General features: G+C 42.3%; 1 protein-coding gene and 1 long non-coding RNA gene across 16 annotated transcripts in view; one reads left to right on the top strand and one right to left on the bottom strand.

The window, feature by feature from the left end:
- The window catches only part of LOC103889981 (uncharacterized), a 68,174-nt gene extending 60,896 nt beyond the window's left edge, over positions 1-7,278 (bottom strand). The window contains exon 1 of one of the 2 annotated variants that reach the window (XR_002914088.3): positions 6,883-7,278. This is a non-coding gene — a long non-coding RNA (uncharacterized LOC103889981). Of the gene's footprint in view, positions 1-6,338; positions 6,548-6,882 lie in introns of those variants that run through there. The other variant, XR_002914087.3, reaches the window with a different exon arrangement.
- The window catches only part of PDK1 (pyruvate dehydrogenase kinase 1), a 111,105-nt gene continuing 102,734 nt past the window's right edge, over positions 6,890-15,260 (top strand). For 10 of the 14 annotated variants that reach the window (XR_008521480.2, XR_008521487.2, XR_002914086.3 and 7 more), the window contains exons 1-3: positions 6,945-7,140; positions 9,491-9,632; positions 12,969-13,040. Coding sequence is in view for 2 of the 14 variants with exons in the window: in XM_009237830.4 (XP_009236105.2) it covers positions 6,945-7,140; positions 9,491-9,632; positions 12,969-13,040 (410 nt within the window). In the remaining 12 variants the exon portion in view is untranslated. Of the gene's footprint in view, positions 7,141-9,490; positions 9,633-12,968; positions 13,041-15,260 lie in introns of all 14 variants that reach the window. The other 4 variants (XR_010135885.1, XR_010135884.1, XM_054547005.2 and 1 more) reach the window with 2 other exon arrangements.

The raw sequence follows: 15,260 nt of genomic DNA on the forward strand, positions 1-15,260 counted from the left end.
TCCAACCAACTGAATGGACCCCTCCTTTTGGCCAAGAGCATTCCAAAGTTAACCTGAGAAACTAGTTCAGGCAATGATGGGAAGGTGGGGTCAGACATGTCTCATTATTCTCTCCCCTCTTCTGGAATTCAGGTACAGCTGACCAGCATTAACATTAACATAGAGACTTTACATCTGACAAAACAGACTGTTTGTAGCCTAAGATACCAACATGACAAGGAGCAGGCTCTGCAAGAAACTAAAGATTTTATCTCAAAATATACTTCTTGACATATTTTGAAATAGTCCTGCAAAGCTGTCTCTTGTGGTGAAAATCTACATTCTATAGAGAATCCTCTTCCCTTTCCAAGTACTTTCCCTGATTCAGAAGGGAATTAACTAACTCTGGCACCTTTTTAAAGTCTGATAAGAAACATTTACAAGGTTGGGCGCAGTGGCTCACATCTGTAATCCCAGAACTTTGGGAGGCCGAGGACTCCCCAACTCTGTAAAATATTTGAAGAGATTTATTCTGAGCCAAATATTAGTGACCATGGCCCCGTGACACAGCTCTCAGGAGGTCCTGAGAACATGTGCCCAAGGTGATTGGGGCACAGCTTGGTTTTATATGTTTTAGGGAGGCGTGAGACATCAATCAAATACATTTAAGAAATACATTGGTTTAGTCCTGAAAGGTAGGACAATTCAAAGTTGGGGCTTCCAGGCTATAGGTAAATTTAAACATTTTCTGATTTACAATTGGTTGAGTTTATCTAAAGACCTGAGATCACGGAAAGGAAATGTTCAGGTTAAGATAAAGGACTGTGGAGACCAAGGTTCTTTTGAAGTTTTATTGTGGCTGCCCTCAGAGACAACAGATAACAAATGTTTCCTATTCAGATCTTTAAAAGGTGCTAGACTTTAAGTTAATCTTCTTAGGATCGGGAGGGCCTGGAAATAAAAGATCTAGCTATGTTAATAGAGATTCTTTACTGATGCAAATTTTCCCCCACAAAAGACAGATTTGCAGGGCCATTTCAAGATATGGCAAAGAAACATGTTTTGGGGTAAAATATTTTGCTTTACTTCCTTGTCACGTAATGTTATTCCAGAGTCAGGGTGAAAAGTAAGTCTCGATATATAGGGTTAAATAAAACCCATCTGATGAGAATTTATGGTTTGTAGGGCATGACTCCCCAGAATTCTTAGATACGAATTTGGGCAAGATAAAAAAATCAGAATTTACTCCTCAGTAGCATCACATGACAGATAGAAGGTCCTGAAATAAATTGAAGTGTTTTACTCCAAAACATATTTTTTTGACATATTTTGAACTGGCCCTGCAAAGCTATTTCTTCCGGGGAAAATTTATATTCTGTAGAGGATCCCTTTCCCTTTCCAGGTTTTTCCTTTTAAGGTCTGACACCTTTTTAGGTCTGATAAGAGACATTTACTATTTGTTCTCTCTGAAGCCTTTATCTGTGTAATAAGAACCTTGGTCTCCACAACCCCTTGTCTTAACCCAGATACTCCTTTCAATTGATCCTAAGTCTTGAGATAGTAACTTAACTCTTTCAACCAACTGCCAGTCAGAAAATCTTTGACTCTCCCTATAACCTGGAAGCCCCCTCCTGCCACAAGTTTCCCAACCCCACTATATTATGTCTTAAAGTTGTCCTGCCTTTTCAGACCAAAGCAGTGTATGCTTTACATGTACTGAGTGATGTCTGCTTGCAACTTCTGTTCCCCTAAAAATGTATACAATCAAGCTATAACCCAACCACTTTGGGCACATGTACTCAAGACCTCTTGAGACTGTGCCTCAGGCCTTGGTCACTCACATTTGGCTCGGAATAAATCTCTTAAAATATTTTACAGAGTTTGAGCCTTTTTTTTAAATCAACAGTTCAAATAAATTTTTAAAACTTTTAATGTGCCCAAATTTATCTTTTAACATTACCAGTCTCAGTTTGTGAAAGTCTAGAGTTCTCCCTGTCCATGTCTGTAAATTCTTGAGGCTCATAGTCTCATTTATAGTCCCCCCACCCCACCACCACTCGGACTCTTTTTGTGCAAAGTCTATCTCCATTGCCACAAACTCTCATAAAAAATTCATCCTTTCCTCCAATTTTCACAAAAGCACAACACATAAAAGATTCAGTATCCAATAATCTCTTTTTCTGCAAACTTTACTGAAGGTTTGGGTTATAAGAAGTGCTCACATTGTGAACAGTCTTTGCAATCTTCTGCCTCCTCCCCTTCCCCTTCGCTCTACAAAGTGAATTCCTCTCCTAGCTTCCTGTAAAGCTGTTCTGAGCGTTCCCTAGAGATCTCTCCTTCCACTCCAGCAGCATTTCAAAGCACTTACTCCAGATAAAAACTATGTTTTTGCTAAATAAATCCTGGTGAATAGGATGCCCTCATATCACTACACAAGTAATTACCTGAATCAAAGTACGCTTTAAAGAAAGAAGGCAAATGTATATAGAGAAAAATTATGCTTCAGTGGAATATTGCGTATCGTTTAGAGCACAACTTTTCAGGGTATCTGATTCCGATTCACTGTCTTTGAGCTATTTTACAACTCTGTAAATTGCAGATAAATGGTAACGCACATAATTCTTACCTATACATGTGCAAATAAATTCTGTCAGGTAGAAGAGCAACCCTCCCTGATTCCCAAGGAAAGAGCCAGTTTTACAGCCTTTGCAAATTTTTCTGAATTCCTGTTTTTTCACTTCTCCTTTGAACTGGCTGTAATATCTTTACTGGTTCCCCCATTTAATTAATGTATTAAATAAAATTTTTGACACATGTTCATTTTATAGCTGCGTGAGAGTTATTATTTTACCTTTTTTGAAAATTATCTTTCCAGCATATCAAAAAGGGTTCTAGGGCAGGAAATGATAGCACACTCAAAAGGGAAATTGATTAATTAATTAATGAAGGCACTATTTACAGGAGTGTGGGCAGAATTAAACCTCCAGGGCTGGTGAGCACCCAATCAGCAACAAAGAAAAATTAGTACTATCTCTAGGGATACTGGACAAGGGTAGGAAGCTGTGGCCACACTTAGAGGAACACAAATTATAGCTTGGAAGAAAAGAATCAGGGGGAAAAAATATCATGACTTTTCTTTCCTTCTGTCTTCTGAACCTCATGAAGCCAGGGGGTACTGGGGACAAGGTGACACAGTCTAGCTTGTTTTCTATTGCTTTTTCCATTCCTTTCAGTCACATCAGTCCAACATGGATCACAAATTCTCGGTGAATTTACAGGTGCTGGCTCATGTCTGCTATGTAAAAATTTTTTTATAGAAGCTTACAGTATGATTATACTTTATATCTACATGTGTGTCTTAGTCTGTTAGTGGTGCTGTAACAAAATACAGTCTGGGTAATTTATAAATGACAGAAATTAGTTTTCTTACAGTTCTAGAGGCTGTGAAGTTCAAGATCAAGACGCCAGAATTCAGTGTCTCATAAGGGCTTTCTTGCTGTGTCCTCATGTAACCATCCAATAGGTTTTTCTTGCCTGCTGCCCAGATAGAGCCAATTTATCAAGACAAAGAGTTTAGTGCATGTGGCGCTGGCTAAACAGAAGATGAGTTTCATTACTACTCAAATCAACCTCCTGAAAATTCAGAGGCTAGGGTTTTTTTAAAGATAGTTGGGCAGACAGCAGGCTAGAGAATGGGGAATGCTGATTGGTTGGGTCAGGAATAAAATTATAGGGAGTCGAAGCTGCCATCTTATGCTGAGTCAGTTTCTGGGTGGGGGCCACAAGACCAGATGAGTCATTTTACTTATCTGTGTGGTTCTAGCTGGTCCATTGGAATTCAGGATTTGAAAAATAACTCAAACACCAATGTTAGGTTTTATAATAGCAATGTTATCTATAGGAACTATTGTGGAGGTTGGTGATCTTGTGGACTCTGGCTGCATGACTCCTGAGCTATAATTTCTAATCTTCTAGTTAATTCGTTAGTTTACTTATTTTTTGAGACAAGGTCTCGCTCTGTCACACAGGCAGAAATGCAGTGGCAGGATCTTGGCTCACTGCAAACTACACCTCCTGAGCTCAAGTAATGCCCCCCATGAAGCACTACAGGCACGTGCCACCATGCCCAGCTAATTTTGTTCATTTTTTGTAGAGACAAGGTCTATGTTTCCCAGGCTGGTCTCGAACTCCTGGACTTACGCAATCCTCCCACTTTGGCCTCCCAAAGTGCTCGGATTACAGGCGTGAGCCATTGTGCCCTGCCTAATCTGTTAGTTTAACAAAGGTGGTCTGGTCCCCAGGAAAGCTGGGGATTTGTTTCATGGAGGAGCTGTTATCATCTTTGTTTCAAAGTTAATATATAATCTAAATTCCTCCCAAAGTTAGTTTGGCCTATGCCCAGGAATAAACAAGGGCAGCTTGGAAGTGAGAAGCAAGATGGAGTTAGTTAGGTCAGATCTCTTTCACTGTCAAAATTTTCTCACTGTTATAATTTTTCAAAGGCAGTTTCACTCACATGGTAGAAGAGATGGTAGGAACAGACTCACCCCCTCAGGCCCTTTTATAAGGCTCTGCCCTCATGACTTAACTCTCTACTAAAGGCTCCACCTCTTAATACTATCACATTGATAATTAAGCTTCAACATAGAAAATTTTAGGGGACACATTCAGAGCATAACAACAGAGAAGTAATACAGCTCTTTACTAAAGTCCTCAAAGGTTCTTTCCAGTTTCTGGAGTCTAAGTCTTTGACTAAGAAGCAAAAGTTGACACCATTTAATATGTGCTTTTATATGCACATTCTCTGTATATTGGTTGAAGCATGGTGAATATACTTTGGAGAAAGGAAAAAGCACTTTATACAACAGTTGATTCCTTCCTGAGGGAAAAAAATCTTGCCAAAATAGTCTCAAGGTTTCTGCTGGGCCTTTGTACTTTCATGCAAATTAATGTTCAGCTGAGCATCTTGACATGCTCAGGCAGAAAGCAGCAAAACTGCAAACAGGGATTGAGGGAGCTGAATAATGCTGTGCATGATAAGTGACAAGACTTTGGAGCTCAGGGAATAATATAGAAGGAAGGAGATTAGAAAGGAGGAGGCAACCTGAGATGCTGGAGTAGAGCTGTGGAAATGTTTGAGGGACTATTTTAACAATGTGTAATATTCAACTTAAAATTGTTTTCTTTCCAACTTAGGTCCCGCAGAAGGGTGGGAAGAAGAAGGGGGCCATTCAGCCATCAATGAGGTGGTGACACCATCAACATTCCCAAGCACACCCCATTGAAATGGACTTCAAGAAGTGTGCCCCTCAGGTACTCAGCAAAGATATCTGGAAATTTGCCAAGAAAGAGATGGGAACTCCAGATGCGCATACTGATACCAGGTTTGACAAAGCTGTCTGGGCCAAAAGAATAATGTCCCATAGGGTATCCACGTGTGGTTGTCCAAAAAACATAATGCGAATGAAGATTCACTGAAATGTGAAAGGAAAATATGAGCCCCAAAATCACTGAGCTAAAGCGAAAATTCAAGCTGGGAACTGCTCGAGGCAAACCTGCCTCCCATTCTATTCAAAGTCATCCCTCTGCTGAGACAGATGCATATCTGATTGCCTCCTTGGGAAAGGCTTATCAGAAACTCCAAAGACTGCAACCATTTGTCTCTCACCTACTTAGAACCTGGAAGCCTTCCTCCCTGCTTCAAGTTGTCCCACCTTTCTGGCAGGAACCAATGTACTTCTTACATACAGACTGATGTCTCCTGTCTCCCTGTATAAAACCAAGCTGTGCACCCACCACCTTGGGCACGTGTGGTCAGGACTTCCTGAGGCTGTGTCACGGGCACGCATCCTCAATCTTGTCAAGATAAACTTTATACATTAACTGAGACTTGTCTCAAACTTTCGGGGGTCACAAAACTATGTACCCGTTACACTTTCTAAAACCAACAGTGTGGGAGAAGAACTGCTGATACTCGAATACATCAAATAAAGTTATAAAACCGCCAAAAACCGTTTTCTCTCAAACTTTTGGTAAAATGTGCTTCAGGGAAAACACAGGTCAGTGGTTCTGATAAAATCTTAATAAGGAAATAATTTTAAAAAGCAATAATGGTAAAAATAAATCCCATTTATTATCTGGTGTCCCCGGCATTGTGCTAACACAGATAGCTCTACTACCCATATCACAGCAACTGAGACAGATATTACGCTCCTTTTTCAGGTAAGGAGACGGAGGCTCAGAGAGGTTAAACAGCTCACTCAAAGGCACAGTCAGTACATCTCTTCTCCTGGGGCCGCCGTCGCGGTGATACTATTTAGGGCCACACGTCCCAGTGTTCAGCATTCGTATTTACGTACCACTGTTTGGCAAGCGGGGACTCCTGAAGCTCTCTGACCCTGGACAATGTGTGGCTTGCGTCACAGAGGAGCGTTTCTGGAACGCGCTCGCAGCACGACACCGCGGTGTGTGCAAGCGCAACGCCGCCCTATCCTTGAGCCTTTTGGCTGAGACTGGGAGGGCAGAGGAAGCAGGAAGGTGGGATTTGTTTCAAAAGGGTGCGGGAAGGGGACGCTCCACACCGCCTCGCCTCTTAGTGTCCCCAGTCCCGTCACCAGACGTGTACGGGGAGGGCCGACACGCGCAACCCACACCTCGCCGGCTGGGGCGGGATCTGGGCGCCGGCTGCGGCCTGGCGCGCGCTCCGCATTTCCTTCCCCGCGAGGCTGGGCGGGACTCCGGCGAGGGGGCGGGCCCCGAGAGCGCCCGCCCCTTTTCTCTCCCCGCCTCCTTCCCGCTCCCCGTCCCGCCCAGCGGAGGGGGCCGGGCTCCGGCGAGAGGGGTGGGGGCCGCGCCGGTGACAGCCGATCCCCGCCCCTGCTGCCCGCCACGTCCCTCACGTACCACTCGGCAGAGGAGCGGGGAAACCTGGAGCCCGGGCTGTGGCTTCTCTAGCGGGACTCGGCATGAGGCTGGCGCGGCTGCTTCGCGGAGCCGCCTTGGCCGGCCCGGGCCCGGGGCTGCGCGCCGCCGGCCCCAGCCGCAGCTTCAGCTCGGACTCGGACTCCAGCCCGGCGTCCGAGCGCGGCGTTCCGGGCCAGGTGGACTTCTACGCGCGCTTCTCGCCGTCCCCGCTCTCCATGAAGCAGTTCCTGGACTTCGGTGAGTGCGGCCCGGACCTCAGGCCTTTGTGCGCGGTCCCGGGCGGGGAGCTGCGGCCGCTGCCCCAGGCCCAGTCGGCGCCGGCCAGCTCTCGCCTGAGGCGCACCCCTCCACCTCAGCGTTTCCGCCCCCAGCGCCTTAGGTGCTTCCTTCCTCCCGCCGAAGTGCCGGCGCTGGCTGGCGGCGTAAATAATGGTGGGCGTGTGGCTTTGACCGTATTGTTGAAAACAAACCAGCTGGGCCGCGGAATGATCTTCCGCCTACCGACGCACGTGTGCAGGTGCGCGCTCGGCCAGGCCCCTTCCGAGGAGTCGGACCAGGGTGGGAGGCCGAGCGTGGGCACCCCAGAGAATCGCGTTTGGGTTCCGTGCAGTGATGATGAATGCCCAGTTTTGCATATGATGATTGCATAGAATTGGCGTGATAATAGGGAAGGCAGATTATAACTGGCCCAGGGTTTCTTAGAATGTTTTCCTTGCCAGTGGCTTAAAACTGTTTGCACCAACAGCACATTTCATCATCAGCAAGTAAGTCTTGAGCACGTGTTGAGTGCATGAGGACAAGATGCTGTGAAGTTTACCGCATTATCTTGGTTTTCTCTAGAAGCTGTTCAACAAATTGCAGAAGGAATTGCATAGTTAGGCATTTTAACTTTTACATCCCACTTCCCGTGTGAAGGCAATGAGGGGAAAAGGGAAAACCTTAATGAATTCATAAAATTTGAGTACAAAGGTTATCTTCTGCATTGTGACTTCTGCATTGAACGACACCTGCATGGTTGGCAACTTTGTCTTAAAACTGTGGTTTATAGTGGCATAATTTTTGGCTCAAAGCCTTAGGTTTTTGTTTTTACTTTAAAATGACCCTAGTTCGAGGAAGGGGCGAATTTGGTGGTATTCATAAGTATGCCATAAAACTTTTACAAGCTGTTTTCCTTTAATGCCTTAATTTCTACTGTTGACAATCTAGTTTTTGCTAACGTTTTCTCTGCTAAAGCAGCAAGAATAGTAAGTTTAAAATGCATTACTGGAATAATAAGACCTTTTAGATTAATTTTAAATGGAGCTGTTTGCCAAAGGACATTCTACAACGATTCTGCTTAGGGAGTGATATGGGATCCTGATATGGGAGTGTAGAGGGGTCAGGAGACTTTCCAGTAACCAGACAATTGAATAGGACCTACTTGAAGATGGTGCCAACAGGCAGTGGTGAATTTTGCTTTCTGTTGCTTGAAAGCTTTCCTCTGCGCTTACTCTTTTTTCCCGTGTGTGTGTGTGTGTGTGTGTGTGTGTGTGTATATATATTTTTTTTTTTTTAATAGAAATGGGGTCTCACTATGTTGCCCAGGCTGGTCTTAAACTCCTGGGCTCAAGCCATCCTCCCACCTCGGCCTCCCAAAGTGATGATAGGTGTGAGCCACCACGCCCGGACTGCACTTAACTCTTTGCTTATGGTAATTAGCATTAGTGGTTCTATATGGAATCAGTGAGTCTTCCTATGCAAACATCACAATTTTCCTCTTTCGAGACAAGGTTTTACTCTGTCACCCAGGCTGGAGTGCAGTGGTGCTATCATAGCTCACTGTAGCCTCAAATTTCAGCCTGAGCCTCCCAAGGCTGGAACTACAGGCAAGCACCACCACACCCGGCTATTTTTTATTTTCTATAAATTTGAGGTCTCATTGTGTTGCCCAGGCTGGTCTTGAACCCCTGGGCTCAAACAGTCCTCAAGCCTCGGCCTCGCAAAGTGCTGGGATTATAGGCGTGAACCACTGTGCCTGGCCCCCTGTTTTTAATTTATTTTTTTAAGGCTAGTCAAGTGAAGCAGTGGGAGTGGAGAAGGAACAAAGAAATCTGTAACCGGTTGTGATCAATTGGTTGTAAATACCACTGCATTCGGACCGGCTTAAAGTTTCTGTTTCTTAGGCATTTACTGTTTTTAAACCTAGAGTTAGAAAACAGATTTTCTAAATGATAGCAACGGGGTGTACAGGATAGACTTTTCCAGGTTCTGCTGTTAATTTTATAAAGCCTTGCTCAGACATGCTGAGGTTACCTAACTTCTAAAATGGGTGATCACTTTAAGGATGCAAATTAGGGAGACAAGAGTATCGTAATTGCTGTACAGAGCCATTGGAATGTCAGTAATTGGAAGGTCATAACTCTGGAGACTGGGTTATCTCATCCCTCGCCTCCCACAGGCAGGTATATCTTTGCCTCCTATTCCCTGTCCCATCGTGGTGATTCTATCCCTCTGGCCTTGCCAGATAACTTCCTCTTATTTCTCTCTGCCTCTTGCCTTCTGTTTCCTTATGGCTTTTACTTACTGCTTTACCCATGTTTGGTTTCAGGATCAGTGAATGCTTGTGAAAAGACCTCATTTATGTTTCTGCGGCAAGAGTTGCCTGTCAGACTGGCAAATATAATGAAAGAAATAAGTCTCCTTCCAGATAATCTTCTCAGGACACCATCCGTTCAATTGGTACAAAGCTGGTAAGATTCTCATCTTGTGTTTGCAGTTTGATGGAGTTGTGAACTTTATTCAAGGTTTTTTACTCTTCGGTGGAATCTTTTTTTGTTTGTTTGTTTGAGATGGAGTCTTGCTCTGTCGCCCAGGCTGGAGTGAAGTGGCGCGATCTCTCCTCACTGCAAGCTCCGCCTCCCGGGTTCAAGCGATTCTCCTGCCTCAGCCTCCCGAGTAACTGGGATTACAGGCACGTGCCACCACGCCCAGCTAATTTTTGTATTTTTAGTAGAGACGCGGTTTCACCATGTTGGCCAGGATGATCTCGGTCTCCTGACCTCGTGATCTGCCCACCTCAGCCTCCCAAAGTGCTGGGATTACAGGCATGAGCCACCGTGCCCGACCAGAATCTCAAGGTAGTAGCAGTATTCTTTTTTTGGCTGGGGGCAGGGGGGGGCAATGTATTTGGGCTTGTGCCCTGAATTGTGGACTCCACAACTCCTTGATTTTGAGAAAACCAGTTAGAACTGCACTGAAATACAGATGCTAAATTTAGGATTTGTGTTAGTATATCTTCAAGGATGTTATAAGAAAAATGTCTACAATTTGTTGATGACTAGGTATTTATGTATATTGCCTTTAATCCCTTCAACACCCTTGCACAGTGGGTATGATTCTTTCCATTTTATTCATTGTTATTATTTTTATTTACTTTTTTTTTTTTGAAATGGAGTCTTGCTCTGTTGCCCAGGCTGGAGTGCAATGGCATGATCTTGGCTCACTGCAACCTCTGCCTCCTGGGTTCAAGCGATTCTCCTGCCTCAGCCTCCAGAGTAGCTGGGATTACAGGCACCTGCCACCATGCCTGGCTAATTTTTGTATTTTTAGTAGAAGCAGAGGTTTCACCATGTTGGCCAGGCTGGTCTCAAACTCCTGACCTCAGGTGATCCTCCCACCTTGGCTTCCCAAAGTGCTGGGATTACAGGCATGAGCCACCGCTCCTGGCCTATTTACTTATTTTTTTGAGACAGGTTCTTACTCTGTCAGCCAGGTTGGAGTGCAGTGGGGATCACAGGTCAGCTCACTGCAACCTCCACCTCCCTGGCTCAGGTGATCCTCCCACCTCAGCCTCCTGAGTTGCTGGGACCACAAGCGCATGCCATGCCGAGCTAATTTTTGTATTTTTTAGCAGAGATGGGGTTTTTCCATGTTGCCTAGGCTGGCCTCAAACTCCGGAGGTCAAGGGATTTGCCCAACTGGGCCTCTCAAAATGCAGGGATTATGGACATGAGCCATTGTGCACAGCCTGTTTATTATTTTTTAAATTAATTTATTTTCTTTTTAGAGACAGGGTCTCCATCGCCCAGGCTAGAGTGCAGTAGTGTGATCATGGCTCACTGCAGTCTTGACCTCCTGGGCTCAAGAGATCCTCCTGCCTTAGCCTCCTGAGCAGCTGGGACCACAGCCACGCACCACCATACCTGACCAATTCTTTTATTTTTTTGTAGAGATGGGGTCTCACTTTTTTGCCCAGGCAGGTTGTGAACTCCTGGGCTCAAGCAGTCCTCTCACCTTGGCTTCACAAAGTGTTGGGATTACAGACGTGAGCCACCGCACCTGGCAGGTTAACTCTGTACAGATGAGGATGCTGAGGCACATAAAGGTTAAATCTTTTGCATAAGGCAGTACCATTGATAGTGGAGTTGGGATTCAGACCCCCATTTGTCCATCTCTGCTATACCATGCTGTAGTCAGAATGATGAAATATATGAAAGGGTATATCTATTTTTAATAAATTGTGTTTATTGAAGGGTATCTTTTTATAAATTACAAAAGTTAAAACGTTTATTTTTCTGTTTTAAAACAATTAGAAGTTTTTGGAATTGTGTAGAAAAAGTGTGATCTCTTCCCAAAGATAAGTAGAGATGTTAAGGGTATACACTCATGGAGACACCTATATGCAGCCTTCATTAACGTTACTGATTTAAAAGTGTTGTTCTTTTAAACACTGTACGCTTCAAACAAATGAGTTGCCCAGAGTTAAGTCTTAAACGGAAAAGGTTTAGCTGCAGGGCATTTCCCAGTTATGATTCATGGAGATTCAAATTTTCTTTTTGTAGTCATTATAGTGTATGGGAGAAGCTGATCTAATCTCAATTTAAAAAAGCAAAATATGACTGCTATATATATGATAATCAGATGCTATCTAGTCCGAGTATGGAGTAGTTAAAGTGTGGATTAAATGGGAAGCATTTGTTTAGTAGTTATGATGGGATATAAAGGAGAAAATATAATATTCCATGGAAGATTTTTCCTGTTTTTAAAAAATTCATTAGAAGTAGAATATGCTGCTTTTTGAAGCTTATCAGTCATGAAGTCTGATCAGTGCCTGTTGTAGGTACTCAAATATCTCTTGGATGGAGAGCGTAGTTGTTCTTGCCAATTAAGAGGAAATTAAGGGTTAAAGCAAAGCAGCAGCTGCTATCAGAATCCCTTAACTTTGGAATGCAGTAAGACATATTGCTTGTCAGAAACAGCTTTCCAAACCAACAGATGGAATTACAGGTTTTTAAAGCACTTTCATTGCTCCTAGATGCCTGCTAAGTTAGGGCAGTTGCAGGTAAAGTGCTTACAGCCAAGTGGAGCAGATCCCTTACACTGTCAAAGAAAGTAATTCAGTGGTAGCAAGTTATTTTTACCTCTGGCCCCGCAGTGCCATTGTACTTGCCTGCAAGACCATCAGAAAATTTGGCCTTTATTTTGCTCATTCCTTAACAGATGCTTTGATACTTTGAATTGTTAGATAAATTTAAAGTCTACATTTTTATGACTTTTGTGTTTTTTGTTGTTTAAAAGAACCACGTAGTAGATTATAGCCTTTCAATAAATACTTGTTAGTTGGACATAAATATGTAAAATTAAGGTTTTAAAGCACAGATATTTAACATACAGTCTCAGAGCAAGAGAGGCTGTCCTCCTTTTACTAAGACAAATTAAGTCATTTGCCCAAGATCACATAGTTACTGGTGACAGATCTCAGCATAATCAGTATATATACTGTAATGTACAGTGGTAAATTAAAAAAAAATTAAAAGCCGTTTTAGAATGTAGAACTTAGAATAGAAAATCTTAAAATTCTTAAATTTGACCTATGCTTTTAGGAGAAAATATGCACCTTCTACCATTTGTTCCCAGCACTTTGCTTGAATGTGCATGGGTGTAAAAATTCTACTTCAACCATAATTTATAGCAGTATTCTAAATTAAAAATTATAAAATGCTAAAAATAGCTTTTGAGCTAATTTTCATGATATTGAACTTTCAGAATATAAAAGAACGAACTTATCCTATTGATCTGCATTTTAGGTATATCCAGAGTCTTCAGGAGCTTCTTGATTTTAAGGACAAAAGTGCTGAGGATGCTAAAGCTATTTATGAGTAAGTTCACTATTTTGACCCTATTCTTAAACCTATTATTAGGTCACTTGGGGGAAATTGATTAACTTTTAGGTTTCTCCTACTTTAGAGCATGTGATATATGTGACTATAGCAGCCCATACAGGCAGGACAAATAACAATCAGCAAATTTGACTAGGCATAAGAAATACTTCGTGTTCCTCTTTAACAAAAGACAAAGTTCAGGTGTGATGATCAATGGAAATGTAGGTGTGGCCTCAGTGCCAGTTGGACTGTTCACCTGGAGGGTGCATGCTCCTTCTAATGGACAACCACCTTCAGCCCCAGCTGATCTTTGCCATATGAAAATACTGCCCATATCATTTGATTATTTTCTGATTTTAAAGGAAAGCTACAAGTCTAGATTTGTAATGTAAAATCTCTCACTTTTGAAAGATTGGCAACTAATTAAAACATTTTTTAAAACACAGAAGGCCTATAAGAACATGGTTGCAGGTCTCTAGTTTATGCTGTATGGCCTGTAAGATGATGTAAGTAATATGACAAGGTTAATAACCCATATACCAGAATTGGTAAACCAAAGTATTTGCCTTATGCAGCTACCTGCTTATTGCAGTGAAGGGTACTGAGAATGTAATGACCATCTCTTGTCCTCAGTTAGTTACACATATTTTTTGGACTGTCTTGAAAGTGAACAGTAACACTTCATTTTTTTAAACATGATTTTAATCTGAAAATAACTTCAGCAAGAGTTTACTCCTTGCTTAGGTATTGAGCAGACTTTACATGAGTGATGTTTTTTAATCCTTAAAACAATTCACTGAAATAATGCTGTTTGCGCACAAAGAGGTTGAATAGCTTAAGGTTACATAGTTAGCAAATGGTAGAATCCAAGCAGTCTTACTTTAAAAGTAAACATTATGTTATAGAGCCTTCTGAAAACAGTCATTCAGAGCTGTGGAAAATAAGTTAAGTAGTCAAGCAGAATAATACAGATTTGTGTTTCTTTGAAGCAGAAAGAAAATAAATTAATAAAGGAGTGACTACAATGATGAGTTTGTTGTTTTCAAAGAGTTTTGTTGTTTGTATTTTGGTTTAACAGTCTTGTTTTGAAGCTCATTACTAACTAGGAATTCCAAAAATGTTTTAAGCAGTGGAAACATCATTGGAATAAGTTAATAGTACTCAGGATGATGACTTTGAATAGGAAAGCACTCATTTGGAAGTGTAAATTCAGATGGGTTATGTTAGAAAATTGGTTTTGTTACTGCATAATTAAGACTTCTTGGGCCAGGCACGGTGGCTCACGCCTGTAATCCCAGCACTTTGGGAGGCCGAGGCGGGTGGATCGTCTGAGGTCGGGAGTTCGAGACCAGCCTGACCAACATGGAGAAACCCCGCCTCTACTAAAAATACAAAATTAGCCAGGCGTGATGGTGCATGCCTGTAATCCCAGCTACTCAGGAAGGCTGAGGCAGTAGAATCGCTTGAACTCAGGAGGTGGAGGTTGCAGTGAGCCGAGATCGCGCCATTGCACTCCAGCCTGGGCAACAAGAGCAAAATTCCATCTCAAAAAAAAAAAAAAAAGACTTATTTTCTCTTTTATTTAGTTCTTTAACCATGCAATGTCTTCTAAGTGACAGAGATGGGAAGGCTAGATGATTTGAAGATTTGTCTTTTAATATAATTGTTTACTTTTCCTCTCCCATTTTATAAACTCATAGGATGAGTGAAATGAGAATTCTTTTCTGTTTTTCTGTCCTAAGTGTTTCCTTCTCTCTTTGAACCCTAGGGAATAGTTCCAAAACAGGCAGGCTTTATTGACTCATTCATCTTGATTCCTTGCAGAGCAGAGCAGGTGTTCTGTAGAGGCGAGTGCTTTGTCTTCTCCTATGCAGAATGTCTCTGGAATACCATCCTCTTAGCCAGTCCTCAGATGACCTTAGTTGATAACAGCTAAAACCATTAACATTTTTTGGATTATGTTTTGTGGCAGCCTTACTCTTAGGAAGCCAAGAAAAGAATTAAATCTTGAAAGTTTTATTTTGGAGGTCCATATACTTTCATAGATTTGGTATATTTTATGATCTGAAATACATTTAATTAAGTTTAGGAAAACATGAACTGATTTTCCGTTTACTAAATTAGGGATTTTTTGTCTAGCATAGTTGGTTAAACATATTTTTGTATTAAGTTTACTTGTCAAAATATTTGGCTGTTTTGACAGATGGGTTTGTTTAG

Source organism: Pongo abelii, chromosome 11 (assembly GCF_028885655.2).
Source record: "Pongo abelii isolate AG06213 chromosome 11, NHGRI_mPonAbe1-v2.0_pri, whole genome shotgun sequence".
In the NCBI taxonomy this organism is placed as follows: Eukaryota; Metazoa; Chordata; class Mammalia; order Primates; family Hominidae; genus Pongo; species Pongo abelii.